Source organism: Anomaloglossus baeobatrachus, chromosome 5 (genome assembly GCF_048569485.1).
Source record: "Anomaloglossus baeobatrachus isolate aAnoBae1 chromosome 5, aAnoBae1.hap1, whole genome shotgun sequence".
Lineage (NCBI taxonomy): Eukaryota > Metazoa > Chordata > Amphibia > Anura > Aromobatidae > Anomaloglossus > Anomaloglossus baeobatrachus.
Genome location: NC_134357.1, coordinates 205,651,989 through 205,673,824, shown reverse-complemented (window position 1 = coordinate 205,673,824; position 21,836 = coordinate 205,651,989). Strand labels below are relative to the sequence as shown.

At 47.3% G+C, this 21,836-nt stretch overlaps 1 protein-coding gene across 2 annotated transcripts in view; it reads left to right on the top strand.

Annotated features, from left to right (window-relative positions):
* The window catches only part of ADK (adenosine kinase), a 639,077-nt gene that overhangs the window by 55,295 nt on the left and 561,946 nt on the right, over positions 1-21,836 (top strand). The window contains exon 1 of one of the 2 annotated variants that reach the window (XM_075347321.1): positions 14,833-14,912. The exons of the other annotated variant lie outside the window; for it this stretch is intronic. Coding sequence (XP_075203436.1) covers positions 14,899-14,912 — 14 coding nt within the window. The 5' untranslated portion in view covers positions 14,833-14,898. Of the gene's footprint in view, positions 1-14,832; positions 14,913-21,836 lie in introns of those variants that run through there. 2 annotated transcript variants of the gene reach the window in all.

Below are 21,836 nucleotides of genomic sequence, written 5' to 3'. Positions count from 1 at the left end.
GCAAAGTTATGGCCCATATTCCATGTTGTGAATTTGTCCATAACTCCAGCCAGGGGTGGAGCAGTGCTCCCTGTGAGGTCACTAAGGTAGGAGGGGACCTGGATTTGCCCAGGTTGATAACCCTACTTCGGCCATTTTCCAGTGTTCTTCTGCTCGGGGGCCTGGTTGGGAAAGACCTGTGAGGGGGTTCCTGGAAACCTGGTCTACAGCGCCCCCCTGTGGCCAGACGCAACAAGGTAACTGCTGGAACTGTGTATGCCTGTTTGTAACCCATGCTTTGATTGTAACTGTACTCTGACATAACTGTATATTCTGTAGATTCCCTATTGTATATATTGTAGTTTCTAGTGTGCTTTAGGCGATTAAATTATATAATTAATCTTGGGCTGTTCTGTTATCTCGATCTTGAATCCCACGTCTGTGTGTTCGGCTAATAGTTACCGTGAAGCGGTTGGTGGCAGCGAGTTGTGCCAAGGATTATTGTGGGGAGGCCAGTGAGATTCGGGAAGATATTATATATTCCGCCCGCGGAGGTCGGGGGAATATATACCCTCCTCTCACCGGGGACCCTTCAATAATCGGCATAAGTAGTATAGCGGCCTCCTTGCTTATTGTCGGGCAATTCCATAATTGGCCTGACTATAAGAGGGGCGCTAGAGAGCGCGTCACGTGCTCTGTCTGTCGGTCGGGAGGTATAAAGGAGGGGTGACCCCCCCTTGCTACCCCCCGATTGTGACGTACTGGTAGCCAGCGCGGGGGATTTCTGAGTGACCCCCCCGGTGGTTCGTGACATGGGGTGCCCTCTGTTTTGGATTATCAGCCAAGGTGAAGCTGCCAGCTGTGGTCTGCAGGCTGCAGCCGTCTGCTTTACCCTAGCTGGCTACAAAAGATTGGCAGGACCCCACGTCGGGTTTTTTTTTTAATTATTATTTTTTTTTTTTGGCTAAATACAAGGCTAAGCACCCTTTAGTGCCACATGAAAGTTACTAAAGGGTGCCAGCTTAGAATATGCAGGGGGGGGGGGGGGGTAGGACATTATATGTGTCTTTCTCATCTATCTATTCATCTATCTATTATCTATCTATCTGTATGTCTGTCTATCTATCCCTCCATTCATTCATCCCTCTATCTCTATATCTATCTATTCATCTCTATATCTACTCATCTATTTATCTTTCTTGCTGCTTCCGTTTTTTGCGGTTCGCAAAAAAAACGGAAGGCACACGGATGACACATGGATGCATCCGTGAAAAAATGGACCTTTTTTTGCGGACCGCAAAAACGGAACGGTCATGTGAGTGTAGCCCTCATGTGTTCCCTATGGGGGTAGGGGTCGGTACAGAACGATGGTGGGGGGGGGGGTCGGTACAGAGCACCGGTTTGCAGAGCCTGATGTGGTGTGGGGCGCAGAGCCCTGTGTGTGTGTGTGGTGCAGTGCAGAGCCCGATGTGGGGCTGTTATTTCCATTGCTAGGGTGATAACAGGTCAGTGCTGGGGTAGAATACTGACAGGGAATGTGTGTGCAGGGGGGCGGACAGGGGGCGGGGCTGGACATTGAGGTGGGCGGAGCCAGCTCTGACTGGGAGGTTCGGCACAGGAAGTTATCGTGTTTGCTGGAGCTGAATGTAAACAAAGAGCTGCAGAGAATAAAGGGATAATTCAAGAGGAACAAAAGTTAGAAAAGAAAAAATAACAATGTAGGGGTGATTTATATGATGATACAGCACAGATAAACTCAAAATTTTTTGATAAGCTAATGTCGGACAACTCCTTTAATGATTTCATGTTTTTTTCCTATACACCATTAGATCACTTTTTTTGAAAATGTTTTGCTTGTTTATTATAACAAACCTGCACTTTTTTGTGTAGTTAAGTTTAAATATAAAAAAGCATGTTTAATGGCAAAAAAAGTCATGCTTTAGTTAGTTTTGTTTTTACATTTTATCACCTTCTTGTAATATTGTTTTACAATTAGCAGCATCATATAATAATCTCAGCCATCATATTATAGTAATGACCCTATCCGTGTGCCCTGTAGTATTGTGCCCATCCTTGTGGTATTGTGCCCATCCTTTTGGTGTTGTGCCCAGTAGTATTGTGCCGATCCATGTGCCCTGTAGTATTGTGCCCAGTATTATTGTTCTCATCCTTGTGGTATTGTGCCTAGGAATTTTTTGCCCATCTGTGTGCCCTGTAGTATTGTGCCCATCTTTGTGCCCTGTAGTATTGTGCCCATCCTTGTGGTATTGTGCCCAGAAGTATTGTGCCCATGCTTGTGCCTTGTAATATTATGCTCTTCTTTGTGGTCTTGTGCCCTGTAGTATTGTGCTCATGCTTGTAGTATTGTGCCCATCCTTGTGCCCTGTAGTATTGTGCTCATCCTTGTAGTATTGTGTCCATCCTTGTGCCCTGTAGTATTGTGCTCATCCTTGTGATATTGTACTCAGTAGTATCGTGCCCTGTAATATTGTACCCAGTAGTATTGTGCCCATCCTTGTAGTATTGTGCCCAACCTTGTGCCAAGTAGTATTGTGTCCAGTAGTATTGTGCTCATCCTTCTGATATTGTGCCCAGTAGTATTGTGCCCATCCTTGTAGTATTGTGCCCAGGTTTATGCCCATCCTTGTAGTATTGTCCCCAGTAGTTGTGTGCCTATCCTTGTAGTATTATGCCCAGTACCCTCGTGCTCATCCTTGTAGTATTATGCCCAGTACCTTCGTGCTCATCCTTGTAGTATTATGCCCAGTACCTTTGTGCCCATCCTTGTAGTATTGTGCCCAGTATCTTTGCGCCTGTCCTTGTAGTATTGTGCCCAGTACCTTCGTGCCCATCCTTGCAGTATTGTGCCCAGTACCTTCGTGCCTATCCTTGTAGTTTTGTGCCCAGTACCTTCGTGCCTATCCTTGTAGTATTGTGCCAAGTACCTCTGTGCCCATCCTTGTAGTATGTGTGCACAGACACACAGCAAGGAGACTGCAGCGCTCTGAACCCTGATCACGGGCATAGGCAGCTGCGGTTTCCTGTGGAGGAGACATGCGATCCCGCAGGTCAGGACCCACTGCGTCCTGGACGTCCTGATCGTGAGCACGTACCTGCTTGTTGCGGCGCGTGACAATCGCAGCTCTAAGCCTGGGGCCAACGCCTGCAGGACTTTACTACATTTGAATCATTTGCGGTGCCGCGCAGAGGAAATGGCTGCTTCCCGCCAATCAGATAGAAGGAGGTGGCGTCATACAGTGACGTCACTTCCTTGCATCTGATTGGCAGGCAGCAGCCACCAGCCATTGGTATAACGCGGACAGCTCCTCTGCACGGCACTGCAAATGATGTAATTGTAGTAACGTCCTGCCGGCGCCGGCCCAAAGTATAGGGCCACGATAGTCACGGGGTCTGGGGGCCACAACAAACAGCCTAAGGGGCCACATGCGACCCGTGGGCTGCTTGTTTGAGACCTCTGCCCTAAATCATCATGACAGTGAGTACTGAACACAGCCACAATTCCCCTGTATTCTTATTGCAGATGGGAGTCATGTGACTGCATGCATATGATTTACACACTTATGCTGGGAGTACAGGGGAATCATGACCGTGTGCACATTGCACACTCATGGCTTAGCTGTTTGTATAATCAGAGTGACCATTGACTTTCTCTCTTTTGAGAACAGACCTCATCATGGCTTAGCAAAGGCAGATTTGCAAAGAAGAGGTGAGTTTTCCACATAGCGTGCAGTCATATTGGCAGCTGATGAGGCCAATGCAGGATAAGCATTTCTACATTGGCTACAGAGAAAGTTCTGATTTGGGCTTCAGAAAAGCCCTCGTTCTAACACGGCATGCTGTCACAAAGACACGCTTGTGGACGGTTTAGGCTAAGTTCACATTTCCGCTAAAATCTATCAGTCACAATCCGCTGCTCTTGTAAACAGCGGAATCCGTTTAGCGGATTCCGCTGCTCCCATAGACTTGTATGAGCAGCGGATTGTGACTGATGATGCTGCGTTGCACCCTCCGCCCGGCTGATCAGTCGTGGAACGACTGACCGCCGGGCGGGGGGAACGCAGCATGTAACGTTTTTTGAGCAGCGAGATCCGTCGGATTTCGCTGCGCATGCTCTCTGGCTCCCTGCACACGTCACCAGCTTTGGTTGGTTACTCGATATTTACCCTGGTTACGGTGCAAGGAGCCAGCGGTATGCCCGTAACCAAGGTAAATATCGGGTAACCAAGGTAAACATCGGGTGCTTTGCTGTTACCCGATATTTAGGCTGGTTACGTGTGCAGGGAGGCCGACACTTCCCCGCTCGGCCCCGCCCCCTCCCGCACTCCGCACATGTATGTACACACACACACACACACCTGTCCTCAGCCATGCAGACAAGCACTGACACCCTCGTCTGGCCCCGCCCCCTGCTCGGCTCCGCCCCCTCCCGCACTTTGCATGTGCACACACACACACATACATACATACATACATGCACATACACACACTCACTCACACATACACTCACCTGTCCCCAGCCATGCAGACCGCAGCACTTCTACTGACATCCTCAGCGCCTGGCCCCGCCCCCCGCTCGGCTCCGCCCCATCCCGCACTTTGCATGTGCACACACATACATACATACATACATACATACATGCACATACACACACTCACTCACTCACACATACACTCACCTGTCCCCAGCCATGCAGACCGCAGCACTTCCACTGACATCCTCAGCGCCTGGTCCCGCCCCCCGCTCGGCTCTGCCCCCGAACTCCGCCCCCCGCACACAACGGAATCCGACAAAGAATTCTGTTCTTTGTCATCCGTTGTACAGCGTTGAACAGCGCATCAGTCACATGCGTCAAGCGACGCATGTGACTGATACAAATCAACGGAAATGTGAACTTAGCCTTACACATCCGTATTTTTTCCGTCCGTGGCCTGTCTGTGAAAAAGCTGACATTACACAGAGAGAATTAAGACCCATGTTCAAGTGGACTGTTTCGATGATTTTTTTTTTAAGAGCTCAAGTCTGCAAACTTGCAAACTAGCATGTGTGAACTTGTGTCTAACGTGTGGTGTATGAAACGCACATATTCTCGTCTGTGGGTGCGAAAAAACAAAAGACGTCATACAGGTCAACCATGTCACGTGAGTTTTACAGATAAATTGCCTTTATTAACAAATTTTATTTGATCTTGTAAATGTTAAAGTCTTGATGTACAAAAACAGATGGCACATGAGCGACAATAGATGACTGATAAATGCCCATGTGACTTGGCCCTCTCCAAACACAAACAATCACTCTCTGTGGCCAGATTCACTCACCCGTGGGTCATTAATCTGAACTCTACAGCCACATGTGTCATTATGTCCATCAAAACACTGGAAAGGAGGTGAATGAGTGTCAAATGTTATGTTCTGTGGGCTCTGTCTCATGGAGCACAATGGCTTTGATGAGGAGAGTGTCCAAATCAGGTTTTTCAGGAACAAAGAGGGCGCTGCCACTTCAGTACTCTGTAGCTGCACCATGTCGGGGATTCTCCGCATGCCATGAATGGTGTGATGTTGCAGGGTAGTGGTAGACATCTAAGGCTAGATTTGCATTAGAGTCTATATCGTAAATTTTGTTTAAGCTAAAAAAAACAACCATACACCACATGATCATGCCAATAGGAACCAGCGGGGTGTGTCTGGGGCTGTTCGTCTGCCATGTGATCCAGAGCAGTGTACACTAGGGGTTTGTTCCCATTTTGATGCTCGTACTGAGCCAACATATGACGTGTGATTTTTGCCTCCATTATGGTGGCTTTGTTATACTGACTTGTAATATGACTGCTTCCCCCATTGCTGCTGTATGATGACATACGGTGGAGATGGCTGCAGACAGCACAGCAGGTATAGGCAGCCTTGACAAGCGCATTATACCAGGGTGTATGGGTTAATATGCACCACATGGTGCTCGGTGACTGTGCTGTACTGTGCTGTTCAGCAGGCGATACCTGCGTTGCTTAGTACTGGTGTGACTAGCTGTAAACCAGTGGTCCACCTTTTTGGAGATTTTTCTTTCCATAACGACATATTTGAGGCTAAGAATATTTTTTTTAATTCTGTTTCAGTAAAAATTTTGCACGGTTTGCTTTTTCAGGCTCTGTTTCCCTGCACATTATTTAACCCCTTAGTGACGGAGCCAGTTTTCACCTTCCTGACCAGGCCAAATGTTTTAACCCCTTCACCCCCGGCCACTAAAACACCCTAATGACCGGGCCATTTTTTGCAATTCTGACCAGTGTCACTTTGACAGGTTATAACTCTGGAACGCTTCAATGGATCCTTGCGATTTTGAGATTGTTTTTTCGTGACATATTGTACTTCATGTCAGTGGTAAATTTAGGCCAATATTTTTTGCTTTTATTTGTGAAAATTTAGGAAATGTTGCGAAAATTATGAAAATTTCGCAATTTTCAAACTTTGAAAATTTATGCCCATAAATCTGAGAGATATGTCACACAAAATAGTTAATAAATAAACTTTCCCACTTGTCTACTTTCCATCAGCGCAATTTTCGAAACAAAATTTTTTTCGTTAGGAAGTTAGAAGGGGTCAAAGGTCATCAGCAATTTCTCATTTTTCCAACAAAATTTACAAAAGAATTTTTTTTAGGGACCACATCACATTTGAGGTGACTTTGAGAGGCCTAGGTGACAGAAAATACCCAAAAGTGACCCCATTCTAAAAACTGCACCCCTCACACTGCTCAAAACCACATCCAAAAAGTTTATTAACTCTTTAGGTGCTTCACAGGAACCAAAGCAATGTGGAAGGAAAAAATGAAAATTTTACTTTTTAACACAAAAATGTTACTTTAGCCATAAAATTTTCATTTTTACAAGGGAGAAAAGAGAAAGTGCACCCTACAATTTACTGTGCATTTTCTCCGCTGATACCCCATATGTGGTAAAAATCAATTGTTTGTGCTCATGGCAGAGGTCGAAAGGGAAGGAGCGCCATTTGAATTTTTGAACGCAAAATTAGCTGCACTCATTAGTGGACGCCATGTCGGGTTTGAAGAACCCCTGAGTTGCCTAAACAATGGAGCTCCCCCACAAGTGACCCCATTTTGGAAACTAGAGCCCTAAAATAATTTTTCTAGATGTTTGGTGAGCACTTTGAACACCTGGGGGCTTCACAGAACTTTATATCGTTGAGCCGTGAAAAGAAAAAAAAATGTTTTTACCACAAAACGGTTGCTTCAACTAGGTAGCTTTTTTTTCACAAGGGTATCAGGAAAAAATGCACCTTAAAATGTATTGTGCATTTTCTCCTGAGTACGCACATACCTCATATGTGCTGGAAATCAAATGTTTGGACACACGGCAGGGCTCGGAAGGCAAGGAGCACCATTTGAATTTTTGAGTGCAAAATTAGCTGCACTCATTAGCGGACGCCATGTCGGGTTTGAAGACCCCCTGAGGTGCTTAAACAATGGAGCTCCCCCACAAGTAACCCCATTTTGGAAACTAGAACCCTCAAATGATTTTTCTAGATGTTTGGTGAGCACTTTGAACACCTGGGGGCTTCACAGAAGTTTATATCGTTGAGCCGTGAAAAGAAAAAACATTTTTTTTTACCACAAAACGGTTGCTTCAACTAGGTAGCTTTTTTTTTCACAAGGGTATCAGGAAAAAATTCACCATGAAATTTATAGTGCATTTTTTCCTGAGTACGGCGATACCTCATATGTGGTGGAAAGTAATTGTTTGGGTGCATGGCGGGGCTCAGAAGAGAAGGAACGCCATTTGGCAGCAAAATTGGTTGGCATCATTAGCGGACGCCACGTCACGTTTGGAGACCCCCTATGGTGCCTAAACAGTGGAGCTCCCCCACAAGTGACCCCATTTTGGAAACTAGACCCCTCAAGGAGTTTATCTAGATGTTTAGCGAGCCCCAAGGGGCTCCACAGAAGTTGATAATGTTGAGCCAGGAATACAATTTTGTTTTTTCACTGCAGAACTGTCACTCGAACCAGGTAGCTTTTTTTTTTCCACAAGGGTATAAGGAAAAAATTCACCATAAAACGTATTGTGCAATTTCTCCTGAGTACACAGATACCTCATATGGGGTGGAAAGTAATTGTTTGGGCGCATGACGGGGCTCAGAAGAGAAGGAACGCCATTTGACATCAAAATTGGTTGGAATCATTAGTGGACGCCATGTCACGTTTGGAGACCCCCTATGGTGCCTAAATAGTGGCGCTACCCCACAAATTACCCCAATTTTGGAACTAGACCCCCTCAAGGAATTTATCTAGCTATTTGGTGAGCCCCTTGTACCCCCAGGGGCTCCACAGAAGTTGATAACGTTGAACCGTGAAAATTATTTTTTTTTTAACGACAATTTTTTTGCATCAATCAGGTAGTTTTTTTTTTTTTACAACGGTATCAGGAAAAACTGCACCATAGAATGTATTGTGCAATTTTTCCTGAGTACGTAGATACCTCATATGTGGCGGAAAGTAATTGTTTGGGCGCATGGCAGGGCTCAGAAGAGAAGGAACGCCATTTGACTTTTCAAACGCACAGACGCGGTGCACTAATCGGCCGCTGCAGGACGCACGGTCGGATGCGATACAAAAAGCGTCGGGGATACGGAAAAAAAAGGCACGCCAAAAATTGATCATGGATGCAAATACGTTATGTGCTTTCCTGATCAGCGCTTGGCGGGATGCACGGACGGATGCGATACAAAAAGCGTCAGGGATACGGAAAAAAAGTCACGCCAAAAATTGACCATGGATGCAGATACGTTATGTGCATCCCTGATCAGCATTTGGTGGGACGCACGGACGGATGCGATACAAAAAGCGTCACAGATACGGAAAAAAGTCACGTCAAAAATTGAGCAGGGATGCCGATCCGTTATGTGCATCCCTGATCAGCGCTCGGCGGGACGCACGGACGGATGCGATACAAAAAGCGTCGGGGATACGGAAAAAAGTCACGCCAAAAATTGAGCAGGGATGCAGATCCGTTATCTGCATCCCTGATCAGCGATTGGCGGGACGCACGGACAGATGCGATACAAAACGCGTTGGGGATACGTAAAAAAAAAAAAAAAAAAGGCACGCCAAAAATTGAGCAGGGATGCAGATACGTTATGTGCATCCCTGATCAGCGCTTGGCGGGACGCACAGACGGATGAGGTGTAAAAATGGACAGGGGATACAGAAAAAAAAAAAAGTTATACTCACAGTACCCAGAGGATCACTGACCAGAAGAGCTGCAGGAGGAACAGCTTTACAGGAGCAGGAGGCAGGACGTTGGGCAGATCAGCAGAATGCCCAGGAAGGACCGAGCGATGGAGGCAGATGTGATCGGGCCAGTTAAGACCTTGGACGAGCCGGTGAAGACAGGTAAGAGGACGTCGGGGGAGAGCAGAGGGGGAGAGCAGAGGGGGAGGGGGGGAGAGCAGAGGGGGAGACCGGAGAGGGAGCTGCAGAAGCAGAATAGAGATAATGGGGGAGGCAGTCAGATTGCGGGGGGAGCAGATCGGGATGTCAGGGGGGCAGATCGGGGCGTGGGGGGGGCAGATCGCAGGGGGGCACGGGCGGGGGCCATCACGGGAGCGCGCACAGGGCACCACGGGAGCGCGCACGCGCTGCAAGGTGAGCACAGTACTCACGTGCAGCAGGAGCGGTGACCTCAGCTACGGCGACGGCAGCAGCAGTGGTGGTGTGGTACCACAAGTACCAGCCACTGCACGCTGCAGACATGTTGGGGGAGGGCTCGCAGGCCAGCACAGGCCTGGGGAGGGCGGCCACCGGCAGATCAGACCGCCCCACTGCACACTGATTGGAGCGATTGCGCGTCATAGCACGATCGCTCCAATCAGTGCTGCAGGGGCTGGGGGCGACATTTTAGAGCTCCGGCTATGATTTGTTGAAGCTGCTAGAGCAGATCATAGCCGGATCTCACAGTTTTGTAGTAATTCTGGCATTATTTTTGCCGAAATTAGTGCGAACGATGTGGTTGGCGGTTCAGATTTGAACAGCCAATCACATCGATCGTCGATAGGGGGTGGCGATGCCACCCCCCCTGGGGTCAAGCAAAGGTCCCCTGCTGTAAGAAACAGTAGGGGACATAATTTGAAAGCCGTTGCTATGGCCACGGCAATCAAATGAAGTTTAGGCCGTAAAATTACGTCCCTGGTCGTTAAGTCACGTTAAAATAGGACGTAATTTTACTGCCCGGGGTCGTGAAGGGGTTAATGCAAAGTGGAATGAATAATAAATTGTAATTTACCCTGAAATGTTGCTTTAGCCCCAATTTTTTCACTTTTTACAAGGGATAGCATATGAAAATGAACCCCACAATTTGTTATCCAGTTTTTTCTGAGCACACTGATACTCCACATGTGGTCAGCAATGTCTGTTTGGACAACTGGCCGTGCTCGGAAGGAAAGGAACACCACTAGAATTCTGAAATATAAATGTGGCTGAAAGATTGTGGGCACCATGTCAAATGTACAGCGCCTCTACTGCCTAAACAGTAAACCCCCACAAGCAACCCCACTTTTTAAACTAGACCCCTCAAGAAATTCATCTAGTGGTATGATGAGCATTTTCAGCCTACAGGTGACTCACAAAACATTTAGATGTGAAAACAAACAAGGGTAATGGGAACATGGACAGGACAATTTGTTACGCATTTTTACCAAACGTGGCAGGACCCCATATGTAGTTGTACACTACTGTTTGAGCTCACAGCGGGAATTGGATAGGAAGGACCGCGACTTAGTATTTAGAACGCAGTTTTCGTACAAATAGATTGTGGCCTCGATTAGCCCATCCCCTGAGGTGCCAGATCAGCAACAACCCCACAAGTGACCCCATATTGGAAATGTCATTGAATAAGGAATTCATCTAGGGGTGTAGTGAGTATTTTGAACCCACAGGTGCCTCACATAATTTTATAACATTGGGATGTGGACATATAACATTTTAGTGGTAAATTATTATTTTTTTTTTTTATTAACTGCAAATTTGTCAGTTACACATGGGTTAAAAATTTAAGACTGGAATCTGCAATTTTTGCACAATTTCTTACAAAAATGGTGATGCCCTAGTAGATGTCTCCAGAAATTGCTATTGGCCACAGGGCAGGGCTGGGCAGAATGGAGCGCTATTTGGAGCACAGATTTTTCTACAATAGTTTGAGTGACATTTGCGGAGCCCCTAATGTGCCAGAACGGCAGAAAAGAAACAGTGACGCCATTGTAGAAATGACACCTCCCAAAGAATTCATCTACGACTACAGTGTATCTTGTAACATCACTCTGATTTCTTTTTTGAGAAATGCAAACATGCCAGGCTAGAGCCCATACATTGTGCCCAGCTTGTGTAGAACCACTTGCCACGTGTCTGGTACTCGGTGCCGTATATGTCCGCCAGTATCGCCGGCACTGGCTCCCGCACTCGGCGCAGTATCGCCGGCACTGGCTCCCGCACTCGGCGCAGTATCGCCGGCACTGGCTCCCGCACTCGGCGCAGTACCGCCGGCACTGGCTCCCGCACTCGGCGCAGTATCGCCGGCACTGGCTCCCGCACTCGGCGCAGTATCTCTTGCACTCGGCGCAGTATCTCCGGCACTGGCTCCCGCACTCGGCGCAGTATCTTCGGCACTCGCCGCAGTATCTCCAGCACTCGGCGCATTAACTCTGACACTCGGCGCAGTATCGCCGACACTCGGCGCAGTATCGCCGGCACTGGCTCCCGCACTCGGCGCAGTATCGCCGGCACTGGCTCCCGCACTCGGCGCAGTATCGCCGGCACTGGCTCCCGCACTCGGCGCAGTATCGCCGGCACTGGCTCCCGCACTCGGCGCAGTATCGCCGGCACTGGCTCCCGCACTCGGCGCAGTATCGCCGGCACTGGCTCCCGCACTCGGCGCAGTATCGCCGGCACTGGCTCCCGCACTCGGCGCAGTATCGCCGGCACTCGGCGCATTAAGGGTGGAAACACATCTATGCGAGTAAAATCGGTCCGACTGGGCTGAAAAATACTCGGCTGATTTTAGTTCACGTTAGGTGCGAGTGCAACGCAAGTGCGATGCTTTTTCTGAATAAATTAATGATTTTACTAGCGTGTGTAATGCGTGTGTAATGCGTATTTTTTACTATGTCATCTGCCATTCATCTCTGCTACATGGCAGATGACAGCAGACACAGACAGAGCCGCACAATCAGAATGAACTCGGGTGAACTTCACCCGACTTCATTGTCATGCTGCGGCTCTGTCTGTGCCGCGTCCTGATTAGCGGTCACCAGTGAAGGACTCACCGGTGACTGCTAATCCCCTGAGTGACTGAAGTTAGCAGCCCTCTCTCATATACTCACCGATCCCCGGCGCAGCGCTGCACGGCTTTCTCACTGCTCCGGCGGCTTTTACTATTTTGAAAAAGCCGGCCGCTCATTAAACAATCTCGTATTCCCTGCTTTCCCCGCCCACAGGCGCCTATGATTGGTTGCAGTGAGACACGCCACCACGCTGAGTGACAGGTGTCTCACTGCACCCAATCACAGCAGCCGGTGGGCGTGTCTATACTGTGCAGTGAAATAAATAAATAATTAAAAAAAAATGGCGTGCGGTCCCCCCCAATTTTAATACCAGCCAGATAAAGCCATACGGCTGAAGGCTGGTATTCTCAGGATGGGGAGCCCCACGTTATGGGGAGCCCCCCAGCCTAACAATATCAGTCAGCAGCCGCCCAGAATTGCCGCATACATTAGATGCGACAGTTCTGGGACTGTACCCGGCTCTTCCCGATTTACCCTGGTGCGTTGGCAAATCGGGGTAATAAGGAGTTAATGGGAGCCCATAGCTGCCACTAAATCCTAGATTAATCATGTCAGGCGTCTATGAGACACCCTCCATGATTAATCTGTAAGTTACAGTAAATAAACACACACACACATGAAAAAATCATTTATTAGAAATAAAAAACACAAACAAATTCCCTCATTACCAATTTATTAACCCCGACAAACCCTCCATGTCTGGCGTAATCCACGGACCTCCAGCGTCGCTTCCAGCATGAAGGTGACAGGAGCTGCAGCAGACACCGCCGCTCCGGTCACCTCCACGCAGCAACTGAGGTGAGTAGCGCGATCTTCTGAGGTCACTGAGGTTACCCGCTGTCACTGGATCCAGCGATGGCCGCGATTAACCTCAGTGACACCTCAGCAGATCGCGCTACTCACCTCAGTTGCTGCGTGGAGGTGACCGGAGCGGCGGTGTCTGCTGCAGCTCCTGTCACCTACATGCTGGATGCGACGCTGGAGGTCCGTGGATTACGCCGGACATGGAGGGCTTTTTGGGGCTTATTAAATTGGTAATGAGGGAATTTGTTTGTGTTTTTTATTTCTAATAAATGATTTTTTCGTGTGTGTGTGTGTGTTTATTTACTGTAACTTACAGATTAATCATGGAGGGTGTCTCATAGACGCCTGACATGATTAATCTAGGACTTATTGGCAGCTATGGGCTGCCAATAACTCCTTATTACCCCGATTTGCCAACGCACCAGGGTAAATCGGGAAGAGCCGGGTACAGTCCCAGAACTGTCGCATCTAATGTATGCGGCAATTCTGGGCGGCTGCTGGCTGATATTGTTAGGCTGGGGGGCTCCCCATAACGTGGAGCTCCCCATCCTGAGAATACCATCCTTCAGCCGTATGGCTTTATCTGGCTGGTATTAAAATTGGGGGGGACCGCACGCCGTTTTTTTTAATTATTTATTTCACTGCACAGTATAGACACGCCCACCGGCTGCTGTGATTGGGTGCAGTGAGACACCTGCCACTCAGCGTGGGGGCGTGTCTCACTGCAACCAATCATAGGCGCCTGTGGGCGGGGAAAGCAGGGAATACGAGATTGTTTAATGAGCGGCCGGCTTTTTCAAAATAGTAAAAGCCGCCGGAGCAGTGAGAAAGCCGTGCAGCGCCGCGCCGGGGATCGGGGAACGGTGAGTATGAGAGAGTAGGGGAAAATGACCGACAGACTGTGAGAGAGGGACAGAGATGTGACGGACCGACAGAGAGAGAATAGAGACCGAGAGGGAGAGACCGACTGACAGAGAATAGTGATTGACAGACATTGGGAGACATCGCTCGTTTCCAGTGTTTTAGGAAACATGCGAGAAATGTATTTAGAAAATCGCATGTCACTAGGATGGTGTGAGTGCCGTCCCGTGACATCCGATTATTTACACGCTCCCATAGACTAAAATTGGAGAAACTCGCAAAAAAGCAGCATGCTGCGATTTTTTTTCTCAGTCCGATTCGGACTGAGAAAAAAAAAGCAGATGAGAGCTGAATCATTCACTAACATGTGTCCGATTCCAATGCGAGATTTTCTCGCATTGCTCTACTGCGAGAAACTCGCAAGTGAGAAGCAGCCCTAACGCACTCGGCGCAGTATCGCCGGCACTGGCTCCCGCACTCGGCGCAGTATCGCCGGCACTGGCTCCCGCACTCGGCGCAGTATCGCCGGCACTCGGCGCAGTATCGCCGGCACTCGGCGCAGTATCGCCGGCACTCGGCGCAGTATCGCCGGCACTGGCTCCCGCACTCGGCGCAGTATCGCCGGCACTCGGCGCAGTATCGCCGGCACTCGGCGCAGTATCGCCGGCACTCGGCGCCTTATCGCCGGCGGCACCAGCAGTGTCTGTGCGGCTGATAACACTAGGAGCTGCAGGCAGCCTTCAGTGCTGGGTGGTCTGATGCTCTGTGGGGAGAATGTTAGGCGCGCTTTAGCCAATCACGGCGGAGGGGCGGTGCTTCCGGTTTGTGGTTCCCAGCTCTCGCCTGGAAGCACGCTGCCCACTGCCATCCTGACCGGAGGACTGTCACAACATGCCAGCCTTAAGGTAACCCCAGCACTGGTGTCTGCCTGTGCCCTGAGCCCTGTGTCCCCCGGCTCGTCATCTCTGCTGGACAACTTTTCCCTGCTGCTGTCATATGGCTCCATGCCTGTGTATCTGATGCCTGGCAGAGAGCACACTATTATTTAGCACCCTCGGGTGCTTCTGTACCTTGGTCACCATAGCAGTCATCTGCTGCTGCACCACCTCTTGTAATCCCCGGCTGGATCATGTCAGCAGTGAGTTCTCGTTGCCTGCTGTCAGTGACACTCAGTAGCCTGCACAGAGCTCCCTTTAATTGTTTAATGGCCTTTAACCCCCAGTGTGCCAGTGCAGTTTCTGCTGGAGGAGACAGACCTGGGACAGCTTCTAAATCCCTTTTGCCAATTCTATTATTTCATGACTGTCGCCTCGTCCCCCAGTCCCCTCATCAGGGAAATCTCACCAGGTGTATTCTCAGTCTGAATGCCTCATGCAATATTGACCTATTCCAGGGTCACTTTCTGGGCAGCCTCCTGCAGCTCTGCTAGTCCTCTCAGGGGTGGCTCCCCTATAACCCACTACATCACTGACTGACAGCTGTTGTGTACACTGTGCATAAGCAGAAAGCTGCCAACCACTGGTGTGGGGATGAGGATAGCCAGAGCTGCAGCTGTAAAATGGCAGCAAGCAGCCCATTAAGTGACACACCACTGGAATCATCCTCTCTGCCCCTACATAAAGTTGTTCATGGATTAGATAAAACCTGATGACAGATTCTCCACCATGAGAACCAGTGAGAAAAGGATGTTGTTTTTATGAAGTGCTTAGAGATATTTGTCCTTCTAGCTTCATTCTACCCCTCACATGTAGACGGTCCCCTCTGCCCTGGAACATTGGTGGCTATTCAGAAGCTTCGGGAGTTGTTTGATTTCCTCTGAGATTCCTGTAAAATCTTCTTAGAAAGCCATGGGAGAAGTGAATTGTGTGTACTGTGTCTGGGCGACAGCAGCCCCACAGCTTCCATATCGCTGTAAGCCATTATTCACACCTCGTCCGCCTGTGTCTGGTATTTTCACTGACCATCATGCTAAGTAATTAAGTAAGGCGGCTGTCTTCTGCGGTCCATTTTGGAATTATGCCGTTTTAAGTTGCTTTTAGGGTTTGCTTACATCTGTGTGTGTGTGTATGTATGTATGTATGTATGTATGTATGTGTGTGTATATATGTATATATATATATATATGTATATATATATATATATATATATATATATATATATATATATATATATATATATATATATATATATATAATTAGTGCAATCTGATAAAATAGTGTATGTCACTCGCATGTTAGTCAGCGAGGCAGTGCTGATCTGCAAGTTTTCTCTCAGCTGTATTCGGGCACAGGAAAAAATTCCATATGCTGCGTATAGTCGCGGAAAACGGCCAAGACTTGCCAATGTAAATCAGTGGGTGCAAGAAAAAAAACAGACGTCACACAGACCATCCCAGGGATGTCCAATGTGTAACGATACATCACCATTCTGTAGCATAGGACACGGTAAATGGTCCTGTAAATGAGTATAGAATAATGTCTGCCAAGAAAAAAAATGCATGGCATACGGAATACCAAACATTCTGCGCTCCTGGTTGAGGGTCGCATGGATTTATTATACGCAGATGTGAGCCAACTCTTAATCTAACTGTAGGAGCACACCAGACAATGAAGACCCTTGTTGTGGGCTGGTGAAAATATCAGCCAATACGACTTGTATTTTTACATCTTTGTTGCACATTTTTGATCTTTAGCAGGGGACAGCCGATGCCCCTTCATGTGGGTTGGGGGTATTTGGGTGCCTTTTCCTGTGGGATTCACTTACATAGTTCTGGCCAGTCCACCTCAATAATAGTATGGGTGTCATTAATAGGCTGTGCACTAAACTTACCTGTGTGACTGGTGCGGTGCCCCATAGAAGCCTCATCTGAGTGGTTGTTTCGTCAGTATCTTCCATCTGTGTTACTTCCTCCTTTGTCATGGGGCTGCTGCACGCTGTAGTGCCTACGTATTGTGACCTGCTGCTGGTAAACACGGCTGAATTTTTTTCTATGATGTTATTTTCTGTGACGTGTCAGGTTTTTGTTTTTTTCTTTTTGTCTTGTAGACCAATGATCCAGTAAATGAGTAAACGTGTATACCTTTCCTACACTGGGCTTTTTTATGGATCAAAATCACTCTTTCAAACAAAGGGTCCTCCCAGTATGGCAATCATAGCCAGTTTATTTTCATTGACTCTCTTTTTTTTTACCAATGCAAAAAAAGTTGCATCTTAAAAAACAATCTCAGTTCAAATTTTAATTAATCTAGTTAAAAATGATGCACGAACGCTCAAAAATTGTCCAATTTATTTTATTTTTTGCAGATATCTTATAAAGCAATGATGTGCAAAATACAGCCCAAGGCAGTCATTCTGTTACCTACATAACTATTTCCTCTATTTCCTTAGATCCCGGTTATTATTACTGGTACAAGTGCACAAGCAGTAAACATTCTCCCATTCTGTAATGGTCCTGGGACTGCTGTTTCCTCCTTCACTCTGGGCCTCTGTATTACACAGGTGCCACTTCGTGACAAGGGATCAGCGGACCCATTGAAGTTAGGGTTCGCCAGGTTCAGGCGGACTTTAGTTCAATGTTTGGTTCAGGACCATAGCTGGACCCCGATCCCATATAAGTCAATGGGGACCCGAACGTTGGTGCTGTAAAATGGTCGAAGTAAGGGCTAGGGGGCTGCAAAATGAAGCAAAAAGGGGGTAAGAGCAGGACAATTTCCCTGAAAAAAAATATGGATAAAGAATTAATAAGAGAAGTTATTTGGCCCTTCACAGCAAAAAATTAGCAGCCTGCAGCCGCCCCAAAAGTGGTGCATCCATTCGATTTCACCAGTGTGGAGGCAATTGGGTAATCATTTTGGGGTTGATGTCAGCTGTGTAGTGTCAGCTGGCATCAAGCCCAGGGGTTAGTAATGGAGAGGCATCTATCAGACACCCCCATTACTAACCCAGTAAGTGTAAAGTTAAAAAACATACAGACACTGGAAAAAATAATGTATTTGAATAAAGTCTCCACACACTCCTTTGGTCATACAATTTTATTAATTAAAAAGAAATACTGGAAGTTCCAACGTAATCCAAAGAGTAATGTCCCACGAAACCTACAGAGCCTTTTTCTGAGAATGTTCACTCCCGGTCAGCACCAGGCACAGAATTTTTCACACTTGTGGGACATTACAACAGTTGATTACTTCAGAGCTTTGATGATTTCTTTATAATTAATAAATTGGTGACCTAGGGAGTGTGGGGGAGTCTTTATTCAAATAAACTATTTTCCAGTGTCTGTGTGCTTTTTAACCTTACACATACCGGGTTAGTAATGGGGGTGTCGGATAGGCATCTCTCCATTGCTAACCTCTGGGCTTGATGACAACTGTCAGTTCACAGCTGATATCAACCCTAAAAGTATACCCTGGTTGCCACTGCACCAGGGCAATCAGAAGAGCTGGGCAAAGCACCAAAATTGGCACAGCTAATGTGATGTGCCACTTATGGGGCGGCTGCGGGCTGGAAAACTGTGAAGGGGCCTTCTGAACCTGATAATACCAGCTCCCAACCGTGTGCCTTACCTTGGCTAGTTATCACAAACTGGGGGGAACCAACATTTTTTTCCTTTATTTAAATAAAAATTTAAAAAAACTGCTGCGTAAGCCCCTATTTTTGAAAAACAGCCTTGGAAAATCCGAGGGCTGCATGAACAGCTGTCTGCTTTAAGGTACCATCACACTAAGCAACATCGCTAGCAACATCGCTGCTGAGGCACGACTTGCTAGCGATGTTGCTGTGTGTGACATCCAGCAACAACCTGGCCCCTGCTGTGAGGTCACTGGTTGTTGCTGAATGTCCTGGACCATTTTTTAGTTGTTGCTCTCCCGCTGTGAAGCACACATCGCTGTGTGTGTGACAGCGACAGAGCAACAACTGAATGTGCAGTGAGCAGGGAGCCGGCTTCTGCGGATGCTGGTAACCAAGGTAAACATTGGGTAACCAAGAAGCCCTTTCCTTGGTTACCCGATATTTACCTTCGTTACCAGCGTCCGCCGCTCTCACGCTGTCAGTGCCGGCTCCCCGCAGACATAGCCAGAGTACACATCGGGTAATTAACCTGATGTGTACTCTGGCTAGGAGTGCAGGGAGCCAGCGCTAAGCGGTGTGCGCTGGTAACCAAGGTAAATATCGGGTTGGTTACCCGATATTTACCTTGGTTACCAAGCGCAGCATCGCTTCCACGCGTCGTTGGGGGCTGGTCACTGATTGCTGGTGAGATCTGCCTGTGTGACAGCTCACCAGCAACCCGCGTAGCGACGCTCCAGCGATCCCTGCCAGGTCAGGTTGCTGATGGGATCGCTGGAGCGTCGCTTAGTGTGACGGTACCTTTACCTGCGCTGGTTATCAATAATAGTCAGGAACCTCATGTCGTCATTTGTTTTTTTTTAATTATCATCTATTGTTCACAGCTGTGTCAAACATCTTCCCCATGCTTAAAAGCTTCTTGATTGGCTGCGCTGCAGCCTTTCAACAAACTTTATTAGCATACGAGCAACACCTGAACTCAGACATGGAAAAGTCCTTGAAAAGTCAGTGTATGGCTGTGTCCGCACGTGTGCTTTTTTTTCCTGCATTTAAAACTGCAGTGTCATTGACAAAATGCGTGCGTTGTGCTTCCCCAGCAAAGTGTATGAGAAGTCAGCAAATTCCATGCGCACGTTGCTTTTTTAGTCAGCGTTTTACATGCCAAATATTTGAAAAAATCCGATGCGTTTAAAAAAGCAGCATGTCACTTAATTTGTGCGTTTTGGATGCATTTTCCACCCACACTCCCTGTCTGTGGTAGTGCACTGTCAAAAATACATCCAAAATGCATCCATAATGCATGCGCTTTTAGTTAGGCACACGCAGTGTGCACAGTTGTCAAATCGATGCATTTTATTTGTCCAGCTAGAATGCAGCGTGCGCACATACCCTTAGGCTATGTGCCCACGCTGCGGAAAATGCGCGGATTTCTCGCGGAAAAGCCGCGGATTTTCCGAAAATCTGCAGCAGCGGCACTTCCAAGCCATTTCAATGGCATTTTGGAAATGCTGTGTCCATGCTGCGGATTTTTCCGCAGCAGATTTACCGCGGATTTTGATCCGGAAAAATCTGCAGCATGTCAATTATTGTTGCGGATTTTGGTGCGGATTTTGAGTATAGAATGGGGGAAAAAAAAAAAATCCGCATCAAAATCCGCGGCAAATCCGCGGCAAAAATAAGGTGCGGATTTGCCGCGAAAGTCGCAGATTTTCATGCAGAAAAATCCGCAGCAACATTCTACCGTGGACACATAGCCTAAGGCTATGTGTCCACGGTATAATGTGCCTGCGGATTTTTCTGCATGAAAATCTGCGACTTTCGCGGCAAATCCGCACCTTATTTTTGCCGCGGATTTTGATGCAGATTTTTTTTTTTCTTCCCTATTCTATACCCAAAATCCGCACCAAAATCCGCAACAATAATTGACATGCTGCAGATTTTTCCGGATCAAAATCCGCGGCAAATCCGCCGCGGAAAAATCCGCAGCATGGACACAGCATTTCCAAAATGCCATTGTAATGGCTTGGAAGTGCCGCTGCTGCAGATTTTCGGAAAATCCGCGGTAAATCCGCAGCGTGGGCACATAGCCTTAGAGTTAGAGCCCTGGACACCAGTGTGCAGTATAAACCCCGAACTTTACAGTTCTCTGGTTTGCTCATCCCTACTTGTGTCCACATAGTCTACCAGTCACTGAAGCCACTGGAGGTAGCTGTCATGTTAAGGCCCCTTTCACACATCAGGTTTTTTTCCATCAGTCACAATCCGTTTTCTCAACGGAACCATCGCAGATTGTGGCTAAACTGATGCGATGGATCCGACTAGCTGGGGGCTAAATAATACATTTGAGCATGCTCAGTTAAAAAAAACCTGAAATCTGGCAACGGATGATGACGGATCCTGCACCCATATGCTTCCATTCTATTCAAACGACGTGTGGCGACAGATCCGTCGCTGTCCGTTTTTTTTAACGTACACAAAAACGTTACTTTGGCCATCGTCTCTGGACATTTTTCGACGTATCCCTTGAACGACGGATGAAATGTGAGGCCATCCGTCACTAATACAAGTTGATGAGAAAAAAACGGATCCGGCAGCATCAGTCGCCAGATCCTTTTATTTCAAAATTTGACGGATTGTGACTGACTGCAAAAAACTGATGTGTGAAAGGGGCCTATGGAGCAGAGGCATAAAACTTTTTAAAAGAAGAAGGAAACTTTACAAATTGGGGCACATTAATTCATTGCGACTGTGTGTTCTGTACATTTTTATATCTACGCTCCCAGTGCTGCCAAGTTTCTTATTTCTGGGTTTAGTTGTAATTTTGTAATTATCACTGGCATGAGATTGCTGTTCTGTTTTTCTAGATGACTTCAAGCTCAAATCAGTAAGAATATCGTTCTGATATAAATACACGTGAAAGCGTTATCAGGGACAATACAGTAGTTTTGGTTTTAATCTTGCAAGTATTCAGGAACAAGTCTGAAAAAATTACCGTAATATCTTTTGAAAGTGTAAATGTAAGAAGGATATAAGGGAATGTGTCAGAAGGTTTTTGCTAATTAATCTGAGAGCAGCATAATCTGAAGGCTCAAGACCCCGATTCCAGGGATGTGTCACTAATTTACTGGCTGTTTGCTGTTGGTTCAGTAAAATGAATATTTTATCAGCAGTAGATTATCACTGCAGGATTAGGTCTCAACAGACCACCTAATCTGTATAACCTTGCACCCACCACTGATAGGGATCTTGCTGACAGCTACGTA